The following is a 17,831-nucleotide window of genomic DNA, read 5'->3' on the forward strand; positions in this document are numbered from 1 at the left end:
TCTGCTCAAGATTTAATTAGCAAGTCAGAGCTAAGCAAAGCTTACTTTCACCAAATTATTTCACATTTACCTAAGAACTCTGTTCTATTTTTACTAATATGCATGTGTACTAGATGACATAATGCATGCATGCATATTGGAATGGATCATTATAATAAAGTTTTTGGTTTAGAAATGTTATTCTAAAATCATTTACTGTGAAATAATGTTTGAAAGACCTCTCAAAATAATAATGTTCTCCATAAATATGCTATTTCAGTATTATGTGTTGCTCAGATAAAGTTTTAGTTATAAAATAAAGGACTGTTTCAATTTTAGGTCTAACAGCAATGTTGATGAAATAAATCTCATGAAATATTATTATGATCCCAAAGTTGCCAATATTTTTAGCCAATGGTAAACTTTATTCATTTATATATTACATGTTACAAATATATATATACATATATATATGGATATATATATATAAATATAAGGATATATATATATAAAAGGATATACATACCCTTTTTTAAAAAATTGCAATGCTTTAGGGTTGAGGTAAAATGTATGCTATCAAATGTATCAATGAATATAAAGACACCTTTTGAGTGTGTGTACACAGCAAGTACCACCTAAAAATGGGAAACAGACCTTATAATTTAAAGAGTCAAATTATTTAACCAGTAATTCTGGAAGTTCTACAAGCAATTCCAATTTGCATGTGGATGACTGGGCGCATTTTCTGCAAATATTCACCAGTTCTGCAACATTAGCTGAGTGTCCTACAAATTAAGTCCATTTTGACACCATGTACCTTGCAACACTGTCAGATCCCATGGCTAAAGGGCTGGGCCTACAAGCTTGTCCCCACCCCGCTCCCATGCCCCCCTCCCCATTTCAAGGCCAATCACAAGTCCCGGTTGTTGCCCATGCTTCTGCAACAACCCATGCTTCTGCGACAACCCATGTTTCTACAGGACCTGCTGTAGATGGGTGGATCCAATCGACCCCCTCGTTAGCTTCCATTCATTCACTAGGGTGGCTCACCAGAACACATGAGCAACAGTTTACTTACTAAATCAGTTTAGACAGGTTTATTATAAAATGATGTTAGCTCAGGAACAGGTATGGGAAGAGATGCTCAGGACCAGGCAGGGGGACATGGCGAGGAGTTTCCAGGGACACCATCTGTCCCCGAATCTACCTCTGCATGTGTTTAACACCCTGGAAGCTCTCTGAACCACCTCCTTTTCTGTTTTGTTTTAAATGGAGGTTTCATTAACTGGGCATAATTGATTAAATCATTGGCCGTTGGTGATTGATTCAACCTCCAGCCCTCTCCTCTCCGTGGAAATCAGGGGGTGGGCCTGAAAGTAACCAGAATGTGTTTTCTCCTAAAATGTTTTTGGATTAAAAAAATTACAGGGATCCCTGGGTGGCGCAGCGGTTTGGCGCCTGCCTTTGGCCCAGGGCGCGATCCTGGAGACCCGGGATCGAATCCCACGTCGGGCTCCCGGTGCATGGAGCCTGCTTCTCCCTCTGCCTGTGTCTCTGCCTCATTCTCTCTCTCTCTCTCTCTGTGACTATCACAAATAAATAAAAAATTAAAAAAATATATTAAAAAAAATTACAGAGACAGAAATAAGATGGGATAGAGAAAAACTGATATATGTATCTTGATTACGGTGGTGGCTACACTAATTGAATCTACATGTGATGAAATGTCCTAGAATGATGTACATACATTGTACTAATGTCAATTTTCTGCTTTTGACATTGTATTACAAACATGTAAAGTGTAACTGTCGGTGGAAACTGGATGAAGAACACATGTAATTCCTCTGCAGTCTTTGAAACTTCCTGTGACTCTATAATTATTCCAAAATTAAGTTTTTAAAAATACTGACACAGTTGTAGGGAACATACCTTAGAACATTGCTTGTGATTCTGGCACCAAACCAGGGAACCATTGTTCTGCAAAAAGAAAAAAAGAAATATTGGTTCATTAAATAATTTTCTAACTGATAACTACGTACTGTGAATGCCATTTTTCAATATCATCATTAACAAAAGACCAATTTTGCAATCCTGATGTTCTCTTCCCAAAATAGAAAATGTGTTTCTAATGTATGTCCAATTTTGCCCTTGACTTCATGACAGACACAAAGACATATAAAATAATAAAGATTTCAAGCTGTCTAAAAGGAAAAGTGTCCTCTCCCAGTGTGCTGAGCTATGAAATACAGCAGGAAAATGAACACTAGACATTTCTCCTGTAGTAAGCAGTTTTGATAAATTTACAAGTCAGAGGCTTTTCATCTCGACCAGTTCACAGGAATAAGGGTTTGAGCTTGCAGGTCAGATCTGAGAAGGCTCTCTTTCCCTGTTACTACTGGATGTGTAACTGTGGACAAGGGACTTAACTATCCTTATACCTTACAATTTATTCATCTTGTAAAACAGAACAATATCTCATGCATGAGCTCAGTGGCATAAGGAAATAATACACATACATCATTTAGCATGGCCTGATATTCTCTCAGTATGGAACAAACATCACAACTATGGTTTATTGTGTCTAACATTAGCACTTCTGCTTGGAAACCTCTCATTCCACATGACTAACATCTTGGTCACGACTTCTCCTTTGGCTGGGATATATTACATCATAGTGTGCTAGGCTGGGGTGGTTGGTAGATATAGTAAAAGCCATCAACCCACAATTTAGATGCCATGGCCTCCAGTTCTTTGAAGTGCACAGTTCAGTATGATATAAAGTAATGTGTTGAGATGCCTGGGCAGCTCAGTGGTTGAATGTCTGCCTTCAGCTCAGGTCATGATCCCGGAGTCCTGGGATCGAGTCCTTCATCGGACTGTGGGCACACAGGGAGTCTGCTTCTCCCTCTGCCTGTGTCCCTGCCTCTCTCAGTGTCTCTCATGAATAAATAAATAAATTTTTTAAAATATATAAATAAATAACCCGTCTCCTCTGTCTGAAACTCTCAACTTTGCATTTTGAGAACATCATATTCTATCCATAGAATGAGTGTTATCTGTTCAGAGAAAATTAAACCAATACATCTTTAAAAAATATTTTTATAACAAATTCACTGAGATATAATCCATATACATGAAGTGCATTCATTTAAAGTGTACACACCGGGCAGCCGCGGTGGCTCAGTGGTTTAGCGCCGCCTTCAGCCTAGGGCGTCATCCTGGAGACCCAGGATTGAGTCCCACATCAGGCTCCCTGCATGGAGCCTGCTTCTCCCTCTGCCTCTGTCTCTGCCTCTCTCTCTCTCTCTCTCCCTCCCCCCGGGTCTCTCATGAATAAATAAATAATTTTTTTAAAAAAATTTAAAAAATAAAGTATACACACCAATGGTTTGTACTAAGAAGTATATTCTAAATACTAAGAAGTATATTCACAAGGCTGTGCAAACCACCACTATCTAATTTCTGCACATCTTCAACAACCCAGAAAGAAACTTGTCTTCATTAGCAGCCACTCTGCCACTCCCTCCCTCAAGCCCCTGGCAACCACTGATCTACTTTCCTTCTCTGTAGATTGACTGATTCTGGAAATTCCATGTAAATGGAATTGTATAATATGTGGTCTTTTGTGTCTGGATTCTTCCACATGGCATCATGTTTCACATTTTGTTAAATGGTATAGTGTTTTGCTCTGCCTATATTGCATTGAAAATCAATACTTGGGATCCCTGGGTGGCGCAGCGGTTTAGCGCCTGCCTCTGGCCCAGGGCGCGATCCTGGAGACCCAGGATCGAATCCCATGTCGGGCTCCCGGTGCATGGAGCCTGCTTCTCCCTCTGCCTGTGTCTCTGCCTCTCTCTCTCTCTCTGTGTGACGATCATAAATAAATAAAAAATAAAAATAAAATAAAAAAAAAGAAAATCAATACTTGATTTTCAATATCAATACTTCTTTTTTGTCTGGTTTCCTTCTATGGACATATCACAATTTTTTGTATTCTACTTCCAATAATCTGTCTCAATATACCCCACTTTCAATAACATATCTTCATAATATAAGATTCCCAATGAACCAATCTCAACTGTATAGGAGCAGAAAGCTTCATCCTACCGGCTCAGTAGGACTAAAAGGCCGCAGCCCCATGTTAAAAGCTTTAGCTATTAAATCTATCACACGGCCCTAACTCTCCATTGCAGCCTTACATCCCCCAAATCACAACCCATACCTACAGTTTCAGCCAATCTGTTATCAACCTGACCATCCCCCTACTGACCTCAGTAGACCCTCTCCTCTCTCACTACATCTCAATGTTCATTGGCCACACAAGCAGGACTGAAGCTTGTGAAGGACACGAGCAGCCTGGGATGAGATTAAGCATGATTTGGGGCAGGGTTTATTTATCTTAGGGAAATAATTAGACTGGGTATAGGTCAAAACTGGACAAATAGTGGCCATGGTTTAAGTACCAGGAATGAAGTGTTAGTAGAAATGCTGCGAGAAAGAAAGCATTATGTGCAGATTGAGAATCATCAAAGGATTAGTTTAGTGATAAACTAAAAGTTCACAGGGGGGTCACGCAGACTCAGAGATGGTCATACATAAACTGGATGATGACCGCAAAAAGCAAAGGAGAATCACATTACGGAAAAGCTGAGAGCAGCATCTGGGGCAGCTCTGGAGAACTTCCTACATGAGGACCACCTCAACATCTCGCTGGGGAGGTTCCCCTCCTCCTTGCCCCATGCAGGGAGGACTCCTGCTGGAACTTGCAAGAACCACGCCTGTCAGAGCACATCCTGGACCCAACCTCAGTGCTCCATGGTCCTTCCCCAGTGAGCAGTGACGGTCCTTCCAAAGGGACTCAGGGCTGAAATGAATGAACTTGGATCTTGGAGCCTGGGCCAAGGCCAGTTTCCGAACTCACACAACCTATTTACCAGGGTTATGGTCTAAGGACCTTCACCCTCCTTGCATCAGGTCAGAAGGTCCTGCTCCTTGTGCTGGGGACCCTGATACCACCCGGCTTCTATCTCAGTCCCTCCCAAGTCAAGTTTTCCTGGACACATAGGCAGGACCCGTGGAGGATACAGGGTGCCCTAACTGCCTCTGTATTTGCTGCAGTGCTCAAGACAGAGATCCGAAGGCAAGAGAGGATGGGGTACATTTCCTTATTTTTTTTTTAAGATTTTATTTATTCATGAGAGACACACAGAGAGAGACAGAGACATAGGCAGAGGGAGAAGCAGGGTCCTCACCTGGAGCCTGATACAGGACTCGATTCCCTGACCCGAGGATCATGCCCTGAGCTGAAGGCAGATGCTCAACCACCAAGCCACCCAGGCATCCTGGGATACATTTATTTAAGTCAGCTCCTCAGCTAGAGTATGGTCTAGGAGACTGGGCTTCTTTTTCCTCATTGCTTAAATGCATCACACTAGTGAATGGACTAGCTCCCATCAGAGGCAGCCTACGGTAGCAAAGCAGATATGGCAATTGCTGCCTGCCACATAGTAAGTGGCTGATAAAGTATTACTGATGAGTTGATACCCCTTTGACATGATTATTATCAATCAATATTATTATATGGTATTGGCCGCATCTACACTGCCGCACTTGCTTTGGTGTCTGTCACATTAAGCCCACGCACACATCCCACGTGAGGACATAAACTTCATTTACTCATTTTACAGTTAAGGAACTGAGACTCATAGAAGGCAAGTAAGATATCTATAGCCATGAAGCAAACAGTTAAACATAGTTGTGACACCACAATGAGTAAAGGTTCTGTTAAACAAGGATGAGCTTTACGGTGTTTTGTTTTTTGTTTTTTTTTGTTTGTTTGTTTGTTTGTTTTGTTTTGTTTTGTTTTTTGCAGGAATCTCCAGAGTTAGGATCTCAGAAGAAGGAGTTAAGAATTGCTTAGGATGGTCCTGAGACTCATAGGTTCAGGAAGCAGTAGATCAGATTGATGGGTTGGAGCAGAGAACAGGAAATGAGGGTGGGTAAATAGATAGAAAGCAGATTATAGTGGATTTGGACTTATTGCTACAAATAAAATTTGTTATGTAGTAAATGTCAGAGGGTTAAAAAAAATAGAGGCTAGAAGAAGTCGTGTACCTGGCACACCTTGCTTAGAAGCCTTTTGTTTCCTCTGACTGTAGGTAAAATGGTCAAACCTCAACAACAAAATGCCAAGAATGGAGCAGAGATTCCCTTCAGCTGCCCAGCAAATACACCATCTACTCACCAGCCCAATGCTGAAACCCAGTGCTCCTACACCTGTCAAACCAATAGCTGTAGAGCCTCTCCGAAACTGTTTACAATTTGGGTGGGGGGATTAACGTCAATGCATTTCCTCAACCAAAGCATTTTTTAAAGAAGATTTTATGTATTTATTCATGAGAGATATGGGGGGAGGGGTAGAGACACAGGCAGAGGGAGAGGCAGGCTCCATGCAGGAAGCCTGATGTGGGACTCGATCCCAGGTCCCCAGGATCAGGCCCCGGGCTAAAGGCAGAGCTAAACCGCTGAGCCACCAGGCTGCCCAGCATTTTTGTTTTAAGCAAAATTTCCCACTAATCATAAAATGAAAAGCTGTCATTATACAGAAATATTTGGGGCAATAGCAAACAAGCATGAAAGATTAGTACGGTGGTAATAGTTTTTTGTTGTTACTGAAGACAGCATGTCCTAGAATGCTTGGGAGGATTAAAAACATAATCCACGTAAAATATTTAGCAAAATGTTTGGCACAGTTAGATGTATGAAAAAAGTCCATTATGACTGATGTTACTTTGTTTGCCATGATGATTGTTTTCAGGAGTGGGGGAGTAATCCTGTACTTAAAATCTCCCGGTTCCTATGTATAACCCCATCCAATCTTATTAGTGAAGCTCAGAAGAGGGATGCTTTTCTCCTTGGATGGTAAAAATCTTGCCACGTTTGTCAATATGATGAGTGAGCAAAGGTATTATTTTCAGTTTCATTTCCTTTAGAGTGAACTGTCTGTGCATTTTACAATTTCTCTTCTGGATTGTTTAACCTTAATCCATTGTAGCAGCTATGAGTACCAATTATATTTAATAATCATTTGTCTATAATAAGTATTGGAAAAATTTTCCAGTGACCGTTTGCCTTTTGAATTTATTCATGAAGTTTTCTCCATGCAGAAATTTTCTATAAACACACATGCACACACACAGGTACATAGATAGGTCTGTCTGCATTTCCTTTTTGGGTTTTAGGTTTCCTGTTTTTCTTAAAACAATCCCCCCCAGCCATGTCAAGGTTTTGCAGCTGTTCTTTGCTTTTCCCTTTATCAATCAGCATTTGCCATACTATTTATCTCTACAAAGAACTTCTAAGAACACTGCCTAATGGCATCAAGGATGTTGGTAAACCCCCTGATTAACTCCAGCTACTGTGTTTCAGCCAGGTGCACACACACTGCACCATCCACCTATGTTGCTTACCTGTAATGCTCTTTGAGCAGAAGAGTAATGGAAAAATACAAGCATCCAGCACATTTCAACATCCCACCCCAGGGGAAGTTCTTAGATTACAATAGCCTTCACCAGTTAAGCCACTTGACAACAAAAATAAAATACAGTATTTGCAACCCAGTCTTGTTCTGGCTTAAAGCCAGCAAAGATAAAGAGTCAAAGTACATCAGACAAGAAAGGCGTTTGTCTGTTCAATCATTATTGTAACCTCCAGGTAGGATCAGACAGTGGGACTTTTGTAATTATATAAAGATTACATCCTGTATTTTATTGGTTTAACTAGATCAAACATGAATGCTCATCAATCCATCTTTCAAAGAGTTTATATAAGTTCAATCAACTGCACCCGGACATTATTTCAATGACATTTTCAAAGTCTCTCCATTTCTAGCTTTTTGATTTTTTTTCCTTAAAGAAAAATAATTCTTCAAAAGCCTCAAGCAAAGAAAACACTTCATTCACTCAAAGACAACCCAAAAGGAAAGGATAAAGATAAATGAAAAGTATCTATCTATATACAACCATTTGAAAAAAGAAAAGAGAATTAGAACAGATCCCACCTATTTTCTTTAACATAACCAGGTGTAGAAATAGAACAAGGACTGATAAATTTGCAGTTTTGTAAACACAACACTATTGTCCAATTGCAGGATAGGAAAGTGAAACTATCCCAGAAACCCCGCGACAGACCAAATGTTTACTATTCAACCCTATAAAGCTACAAATAATCAGCTGCGACTTTCAGTTGACAATTTTGCTCTCATATTAAATGTAAGGTTTTTGTTTTTTTTTTTTAATTTTTATTTATTTATGATAGTCACAGAGAGAGAGAGAGAGAGAGGCAGAGACATAGGCAGAGGGAGAAGCAGGCTCCATGCACCGGGAGCCCGACGTGGGATTCGATCCCGGGTCTCCAGGATCGCGCCCTGGGCCAAAGGCAGGCGCCAAACCGCTGCGCCACTCAGGGATCCCTAAATGTAAGGTTTTTTTATATGAAGGTACAGAGGGGCGCCTGGCATGGTTAGCTTAAGACCCTGCGACTCTTGATCTCAGAACGGTGAATTCCAGCCCCATGTTGGGTGTAGAGATTACAAAACTTAAATAAAAAAATTTAAAAAACAAAATGAAGGTATGGGTTAAAATTCAGGAATTCATTTTAATCCAGAATATCTTCCTATTAATTTGGAACTTGGAATAATACACTCGATTTCATTTGTTATTATAAGGATGTGCTTTTCTACTGTCAATATACTTGGGACTTTCTCACGTATTCAACAGCAGCTAAAAAATAGATAGGACATTGAGATAAGGCATTTTTGTGGCTTGAAATGTTTTTTTAAATGAATCTTTGCTAGTTATCATCTCGTCTACAGACTTCATTCAAAATATTTCTCAGGACGTTTCTATGTATACCACTAAGTGAGAGAAGCTAATCTGAAAAGGCTCCATGCTATATGATTCCAAATATAAAATACTCCCAAAAAGGCAAAAGTAGGAGATGGTAGAAAGATCACTGGCAGGCAGGGCGGAGGTGGGGTGAGGATAAGAGATGGAACACAGAGGATTTTTAAGGCAGTGGAATTATTCTCATATAATAATGGCGAGTACACATCTTTATCATTTGTCAAAACCCATAGAATGTATACCACCAGGAGGGAACCCTGTCATCAACTATGAACATGGGGGATAACGGCGTGTCACTGCAGGTTCACAGACACAGCAAATGGACGAGTGAGGGATGTCCATAATAGGGGAGGCTATGCATCTGTGGGGGCAGCCAGTCTACAGAACACTGTACCTTCTACTCAGTTTTGCTGTGAACCTGAAAGTACTCTAAAAAATGCAATCGACTTCAAAGGAGTTGAAAAAAAGAAAGCTTTGTGTTTATGTCGGTTGTTCATAAGTAGGATTTCTTTCAAATGTTATGGATCACCCTCAGTAAATAAATGGCCTTTCATCCTCCACTCTGTCAAAAAATTCTCTCTGGGTTCTACGAATACGTCACATTGAACTGAATCCTGTAGAACATTCGGCCATACACGTGTACCTCTCTCCAGATGCCCAGCCCTTCCCTGTGCCCAGCACTGGAATGCACGCCTGGCCACACTGTCGTTTCACTTCTTCATGCCCAACGGCTTGCTTGGGAATAAGAACCTTTCCAAGTACTGTCCCTTCCACCCAGAACTCGTGCCTCCACCATACCAATCCCATGTATCCTTCAGGTCACTGCAAATGCCACTGCTTCTGGGAAGCTTTCCCTGACCACTACCCGCTATCACAGATCCCATTACACACACTCTTGCAAGCTCCTTGCCCTTGTCTTCCAAAACACTCTACCATGATGGACACATATAAATGTATTTATGTTCTTTTTACTTCATGAGAACATGTTAGAGTCTATCTGTATCTCTGGCTTACCATTGGCTCCCTGACAACCTTATCAAACGTTACTAATTCAATATATAATGGAATGGAATAGGGAGTCATATAATTTACACTTTAATCATTAGATCATAAGGGCCTGAAAAGAATGAAATAAGTAGACTGAGCCACACAAATTTTTCACCTTCTCTGAGAGGAATATTTAGGAAGTAGGTTCATTATTTTGTTTCCTACAGAGTTCAAGAGATTCAGCATAGCAATATCAAAAATGGAACAAAAACTTGCATCCAGGATCAAATACAAATTATTTTAGAAATAGTCATGCTAATTATCTTTTTACAGATGCACATAATTAAAGTTATCTAAAGAAAATTTATAGAACAGCAAGTGCCAGACTATGCCATATGGGAAAACATTACATTTTATTAACATTTTACTATGAATTTTGACAAGGAATATTCTAATGAGTTCTATATGTGGGAGAGCATTAGATCAAGACAGAATTTTTACTGTTTTTTTTTTTAAAGATTGTATTTATTTATTCATGAGACACACACACACACACACACACATAGAGAGAGAGGCAGAGACATAGGCAGAGGGAGAAGCATGCTCCTTGTGGGGAGCCCAATGTGGGACTTGACAGGGATCACGACCTGTGCCAAAGGCAGACACTCAACCATTGAGCCACCCAGGTGCCCCCAGAACTTTTACTCCTTAATGTCCCTATGAGAAGGGTGGGACCCACCATAGGATCAGAAGTTTTGGCTTCTCTTAGGACATCTCAACCAACAGCCTACCAACTTGAATCTCCTCCATGAGGGCATGCTAATTACTAAATCACTCTTGCCACATTTATGATTTCAGACATGTATTCCCTAAGCCATATTTGGTATTATAATGTATATCTTCAGGAAGTAACTCTAGTAAGGTGTATCATCTCAACATTATTACATAAAACCCTAGAAGATTTCGAGACGAAATGAATGATTTGTGCTGAAATAAATCTAGCCTTCAGTAATAGAGGGAGCATTAAAGATAATAGCTAAAATTTAGTAAATGACTCATTTGACAAAGTAAGGGAAGCATGAGAAGAGAGTGACTGCAATAAATCGAAGATCTAAAGCATTGTTGATGGGAAACCTGAATAATTAAAAAAAATGTGTCTATAAATGTCACTCTCCTTCACTGCTTCCCATTCATTACTCTGAAATGTTTACTTCACATGTCAATTAATTGTGAGTTCCTCCAATTCCAGAAACTTCTCACCAGTCACTATATCGATTTGTCTAGAAAGTAAACACATGCTTGTGGAAATAAAGTGGCCACTCCAGCAGGGCAGAGGTGTTGGGCTGTGTAGGAAAGACCACCTGCTCCCTAAGGTAGGCATCATAGTCAGCCACACCTACTTTGAAGCTTTTCTGACTTTAATAATTTGTGTCTGAGTGATGTTGAGAAAGACAAAACTGGGAAGAGGAGAAAATGAGGAGCAGTAGGGGAGAAGTGGATGGAATAGGGAAGAAAGAGAGAAAGAGTCCAAAAAGTCTGGGGTAAATGGCTTATTGGGTCTCTGAGCATAAACATGAGATTTAAAGACTCTTTTAAATACAAAATAATATAAGATCATATTTTCATATAAAAGCAGATTTTGTTTTTGACCTCAAAAGGCACAGGCACATCTGCACCAATTATGATCACTGCAGCCCAAGCATACAAAAGCCACTGGCATGAGGGCTGTCATCAGATCAGTGGGCTGCATATCAGTGGTCTTTAGCAGGTGTCTGAATGCAGAGGTAACAGTGTCTGAACCTTGGATGCTATGTTCAGTTATATAGCTTCAGCTCAGTCTCCATGGCAACCACCAGTACTGTCCAATCTGGGATATGGGGTCCCCACTAACATTTGAGTATCCCAGCTACACCTGCTGTAATCCACAGTAATTAGAGTCAAAGCACAGAAAGAAAGACTGGCAGAAGTGAGACGAGCAATGAGTTCCACAAACAAGATTAATGCCCAGGACCCACTTTTCTGGACATAGGACATGTCCTTTCAACAACCTTGGGCAAAGCTGTGAGACACTGTGCTTCACTGAGACCCACAACCTGATTGTCTCTGCAGTCAGGGTACATCTTTCCCCAACTGTGGTGGATGTGACACCATGACTACTGGCCAGGCAGCAGTCATGACACAGTGGTCAACATTTCACACACGTGACCTTGGTCATAGCTATGAATGCTGTCATCAATTAAACTAAACTGAGTTGTGTACATGGTTGCTTCTACATATGTTGGGTTTAACTGCCATGTAAAATGTGATTAATATAATTAGACAATGATTTGGCATTGAAGGGGAAAATTACAGTGTACACAGAAATGCAAAGAATGAAGTGTGCCAAACACTCACTGCCACAAGACTAAACTTTCATATTTTCTTGAAACTAATAACCAATACCTGACAGGATGTAAGCAAGCAATATGGCACAGTAGATGAAGCTGTGTCACATGATTACTGATATATGAACAAAAGGAGTCACCAAATGCAAATAAACACATTAAGAAATCACCAAACCTCCCAGGCCAGATAGAAGGTATTAGAAAACAACAGGATATTAGTGAGACCAAATGATTCTTCTTTTATCAAAGACCATCAATGGGGCACCTGGGTGGCTCAGTCGGTTAAGCGTCTGCCTTTGGTTTGGGTCATGATCTCAGGGTCCTAGGATGGAGACCCACTCGGGTTCCCTGCTCAGTGGGAAGTGTGCTTCCCACTCTCCCTTTAGCCCTCTCCCCACTCATGCTTGCTCTCTCTCTCTCTCAAATAAATAAAAGCTTAAAAAAAATCATTGAGTCTGTATCATGATTTTGTTATAATTTTTTTTATTTCTTAATGTTGCATAAAAATGGATGTTTCACCCGTGACTTCTTAGATTCATTAAAATCTCCTCTATAGACTTATGCTGGCTCTCTATCAAGCCCCTTTCTTCTCTATACCAACACAATTTGATAGTAACTCTTTTGGGGGCTGGGCTGCCCCTGCTTTCCCTAATCTGCATTCAGGAAATGATTAGTGAATGACTTCTTAAACTGATCAGTATGTTATAGAGAGTGAGTGGTTATAAGGAGGGGGGTATTTACAGCAGCAATATGGAGGTCTACCCAGACCACAAAAAAATAAACTCAATGTGAGTTTCGATGACCTCTAACATGGAATGTGCGCACAGAACTTCTAGTGACATGAATTGTGATGGAAAGTGCTTCTTGCTCTATTTGTTTTTCTCAATGAAATTGGAACTGAGGTAATTTTCCAAAAGAAGTGAGATGATGAGTAGGGGGTGGGGTTTGGAAGGGAGCAATGAACATCTGGTTTAGTTGCTAAAGGAATGTGGGAGTTGAAGCAAGTTGAACTCTCCTGGCAGGACTGGTGGATGGTACAGACATATATCTAAGGTTGAGAGCTATGGGGATTCATAGTAACACCATTCCATGATTGTGTGATTTTCTTTAAAAAAAAAAAAATTATTTGAGAGAGAGAGAGAGAAAGAGAGAGAGCGCACATTAGCAGGAAGAGGGGCAGAGGAACAAGCAGACTCCCTACCAAACACAGAGCCTGAGGCAGAGCCTTATCCCAGGACAACCCAGGGATCATGACCTGAGCCAAAGTCAGATGTCCAACTGACTGAGCCACCCAGGTGCCCCAGATTGTACGACTTTCTCTAGCACTACCCACCACTGAAATGACACATCCAAGTAGGCAGCCTTAGGGATTGATGGATTCAGAGTTAGAAATCTATAGCCAGAGAATCCCAAAGAGATAATAAATAAATAAATAAATAAATAAATAAATAAATAAATAAATAAAGCCACTAACAAAAACAAAAATTCTTACAAAGATGCATCATGGATTCTAGATAAGACTTCACAGGAAATTAAAAGAGGACTAGCCAGTGTAACAGTGCTTCCAAAACTGATGGTTCAAAGAATCACCTGGGGAATCAGTTAGACAATGAGGTTCTCCGCAGGAAGGACTCAGTAGATCTAGATCTGACCCTGGAATCTCTAGACACAGATGCCCCCAAATGTTTCTTATAATGTAACACATGTGGTAAACACCAGGACAACAGAGTGCCTGAACTTTGAGAGATTACGGAATGAAAGTCTAGTGATGAAAGATACACAGCAGTTGTAGAACAGAACAGTTGTAGAAAGCAAATAAAAGCATGAAAATGCTAAGTGTTTATGGTCAGAGTGGGAAAATAAAGTTTAAAATATGTAAAGGAGAAGAGTTCGGGTGGATGATACATCCCTGGTGTGCCAATAGCTGGGACTGTTTCGACCCCAAAGGGAGAATCTTGTTACACAAAAGAGAAATTGTCTGTAGCGAATCCTGTCAGGCACTACCCAGGTATCTCCACGCGCCCATGGCTAAAATGCACTTTCCTACTGAGAGTGTTGAGTGCTGACAGTTCATAGGTAAACTCTGCCTCTCCCCACCTGGAAACTGTACCTGGTTGAAGAGAGGCTACCAACCTACACCACACTCCAGGGAGAAGCCCATATCGAGTGACCAGTCAGTGCTGTGGTACAAAGGCCCAACCTCCTCGTCCCTGTCAGAACAACCTCCAAGGCATCCCCCGCTCCAGATCACACTGTGGTAGCCACTTGGGGCTGTGGCTGCAAATGCATGACAGCCCAACTCCTGCCCCATGCTAGTCCTTTAGGGGCTGATCCGGGAACATCACCCAATCAAGCCTGAGCTCAGATCTCAGAAGCTTAGAATATGCTCCACGAATAACACAATGTGTGAAAACTAATCACCTTCCCATATATGTCCATCAGGAAAGAAAGGGTTTTCTCTAATTAAGAGGCTTTTGGAAGAAGCCAAGTTACAATAAAGCCAAGTAGATATGAAGCATATTACTTGAAAAAGGTGAGGGTGTTGAAGAAATGAACCATGCGGTGGCAGGGCAGAAGCATTGCACAGAAGTGAGCCCTTCCAGTGGAGAAGATGAAGGTGGAACAGGAAACAGCAGGTGAGCTACTGAACATTCTTGCCCAAAAACAGATCTCATTAAGTCCCCACAAATTCTTCCTCAGTGGGCCAAGCTAGCTTAGGATGTGTGACAACTTCATTTCAGGTCGATACACTTTTCCCTAAACTAAGAGAATTGTATTCTCTTGAAAGTATTCACCAAAGAAAACCATAGCGTTGTTTCAATATGTTTTAACTTGTTATTGGCGGCTATTTTTCATTTGTGCATTTAAAAGCAACTCTGTTGTGAGGCTGTGAACCAAACAATTGAAAGAAACCACAGAAATCCTTTTAGTAAAAAAACATGTCAGCACCATTCCAAAATTCCTGTGAATAAGAATTAAAATCATTATCAAAGCAGGAAAAAATGCAAGAGCAATGTGGAAAAGCAATTTAAACACATAATTTTACACAATTCTTAATTACATCCTTTGCTACAGTACTCTGGAAAGACAATGATGGGACGCAAATTTACAATGCGCTCAAGTGTACTTGAACCTTTAGTGACCAGCAATGTTTAGGAGGCCTCTGGTCTTTTCTTTCCTTGATTGTTGCTGCTGCTGCTGCTGTGTTTTTATTGTAGGATGCTTTAAACATGAACAAAGTGGAAAGTTCATCAAGGGAAATTCTAGCAAAATTCAAAGCCACATAAGCTCTCTGAATTACATCAGGCTTCAACGCTGTCCTACCTGGTAGTGTGCATATGCTGCCCTTACTCATAGCAACTGAAAACTCATTATTACATCAGATGTTTTGAGGGAGAACTCTGACTTCTCCACAGGTAAACGGCTGAACCATGTAGAAGGATTCCAGGCCTCTCTGAGACCTTCTACATTATGACTAATGGTCACCTCTACGCCAAGCATTTGCATCGGTGGGCACAGCTGTCAATTCCTCTCTGTCAAAGTAGAAGATCAATCCAAACATGGCCACGCCTGTTCTCTAAACACAACCAGGACAAGAAAAGGGACTCCAAATGTGTTTCTAAATACCCACTCAAAATGTTTGTAAACTGTATACCATGTAATTACAAATCAGACGATACCATATAATTACAAATCACTGACGATCTTTGAGGGTCATTTAATCCATCTTCTTGCTGAAAAAAAAGACAAATCTAACTCGTTAATGACATGTAATTGTCTTATAATACAAGGAACTTTCCAAGGGAAAGAGTTTCAGCATCTCGGTGACATGTTACACTGTTCTGAGTTTTCCATCCTTGAACCCCTACTAAAACCTCTCAAATGCATGAAGAGTAAAGGAGTGAGGAGTTTAAAGTTCAGACTTTCTGCTTGCTAATACCCTATTCTCTAATTAACAAAATCCTCTCATCTCTCTCTCCAAAACATTTATAATACCTAAAAAAAAAAAAAAAAAAAGTCAAAACTGGATGGGGCAACACAGGATCCACCTCGTGTGAGTATGAAGAAGGAAGACCACATAGACATTATCAAGTTCCATAATACTCAGAGTGGTAGGACCAAGATGATGATGTAAACAACCCACATCTTGGAAGTGAATGTGATATGGGGAATTTTTCTGAAAAATGCTCACCAATGTATGAGGAGAAAGAAAGTACAGAATGGGTTGGGAAAGAGGATCTAAGCATCCAATGATAGCACTAAACCCCAAAACTACCCCACCCAGGACTCTCTGGACACACAGGGCCATTCATCATCGTAGATTTGAATGGTATGTGAAAGCCATCAGCAACATTGGTAACACAAGATTCTGAGGAACATTTTAGGTCATTGTGAGAATTTTAGGAGTTAACAGAGACCAACGTTCTCCCTGTGTAGATCAAACCCAGGAAGGCTAAAAATGTGCAACACTTTGCTGATTCAAACAAATAAGAATATTCTAACAGAAAGCATGCCTAATGTGGAGTCACAAGAACCTATTTCACATTCCAGGTCACATCATAAATAGCAAGCTTTCAAAAAAATCAATTTCTTCTTTTCTAAAGTGATGAGTGTTTTTGTAGATGGTCACAGAGATGTTTATGAAGACCATTTGTGATCATCTGAAGTCAAAGTGGTAGTCTAGCTGGCAAGATGCAAAGTCCATCAAAATGAACGATTTACACAAAAGTGGGGACTGTTAATAATTTAGAAGGTCTCGGGGAGGTCTAGAGTCCTGGGTGGCTCATGTAAGTAACTATGGAGAAGTCAGAATTCTAAGAACCCTCAAGTTTTGATATAATAAGAAAGAAAATGGTTTTCTCAATTGCTTATGAGGAAGATCAATCTTATGAATTTCTACATTATTTCGTTGTTTCAGGTCTTTCCAAAGACACAATATCCTCATAAATTATAAAATCAGTACAGGTCTTCAATGCAGTGCTGCACTAAATTAAACTCATTACCCATCACCCCCCTTTTGGGGAACATGAAAATCCAGTAACACTGAATACTATTTCTTTTGAGTTCCTGCCCCAATGCCAGTGTGGGATGGAGTGTGGGTTTCCCCCACACACCACTGAGTTCTCAGACACCAGCTGGGTGTTGGAGAATTAAATCAATTCTGACACTGTCCACTCAGAGCTAGCATCAGATTCCACAGGTAAAGGGCTCAGTCCTCCAAGTCCAGATTATTACCTGTGCTTCTGACCATCATGCTAAAGACTAAGTTTCCAAAAACCCCTTCCTTGGGTTTGATTAGTTTTCTAGAGCAGCTCACAGAACTCAGAGAAACATTTTACCAGATGACTGTCTTTTAATAAAAGGTTGTAATTCAGGAACAACCAGATAGAAGACATACTTAGGGCAAGGTATGGGGAAAGGAGATGGATCTTTCATGTCCTCTCCAGGCTCTTCACCTCCATGTGTTCACAAACTCAGAAGCTCTCTAAACTCTCCTCTTTGGGGTTTTTCCGGAGGCTTCATTACATAGGTATGATTGATTAAACCATTGGCCACTGGTGACTGATTCAATCTTCAG

At 40.5% G+C, this 17,831-nt stretch overlaps 1 protein-coding gene across 1 annotated transcript in view; it reads right to left on the bottom strand.

The window, feature by feature from the left end:
- Nucleotides 1-17,831, bottom strand: part of ANOS1 (anosmin 1) — a 186,613-nt gene that overhangs the window by 148,297 nt on the left and 20,485 nt on the right. The window contains exon 2 of the mRNA XM_025436181.3: nt 1,909-1,956. Coding sequence (XP_025291966.1) covers nt 1,909-1,956 — 48 coding nt within the window. The remainder of the gene's footprint in view (nt 1-1,908; nt 1,957-17,831) is intronic.

Source organism: Canis lupus, chromosome X, assembly GCF_003254725.2.
Source record: "Canis lupus dingo isolate Sandy chromosome X, ASM325472v2, whole genome shotgun sequence".
Classification (NCBI taxonomy): Eukaryota; Metazoa; Chordata; class Mammalia; order Carnivora; family Canidae; genus Canis; species Canis lupus.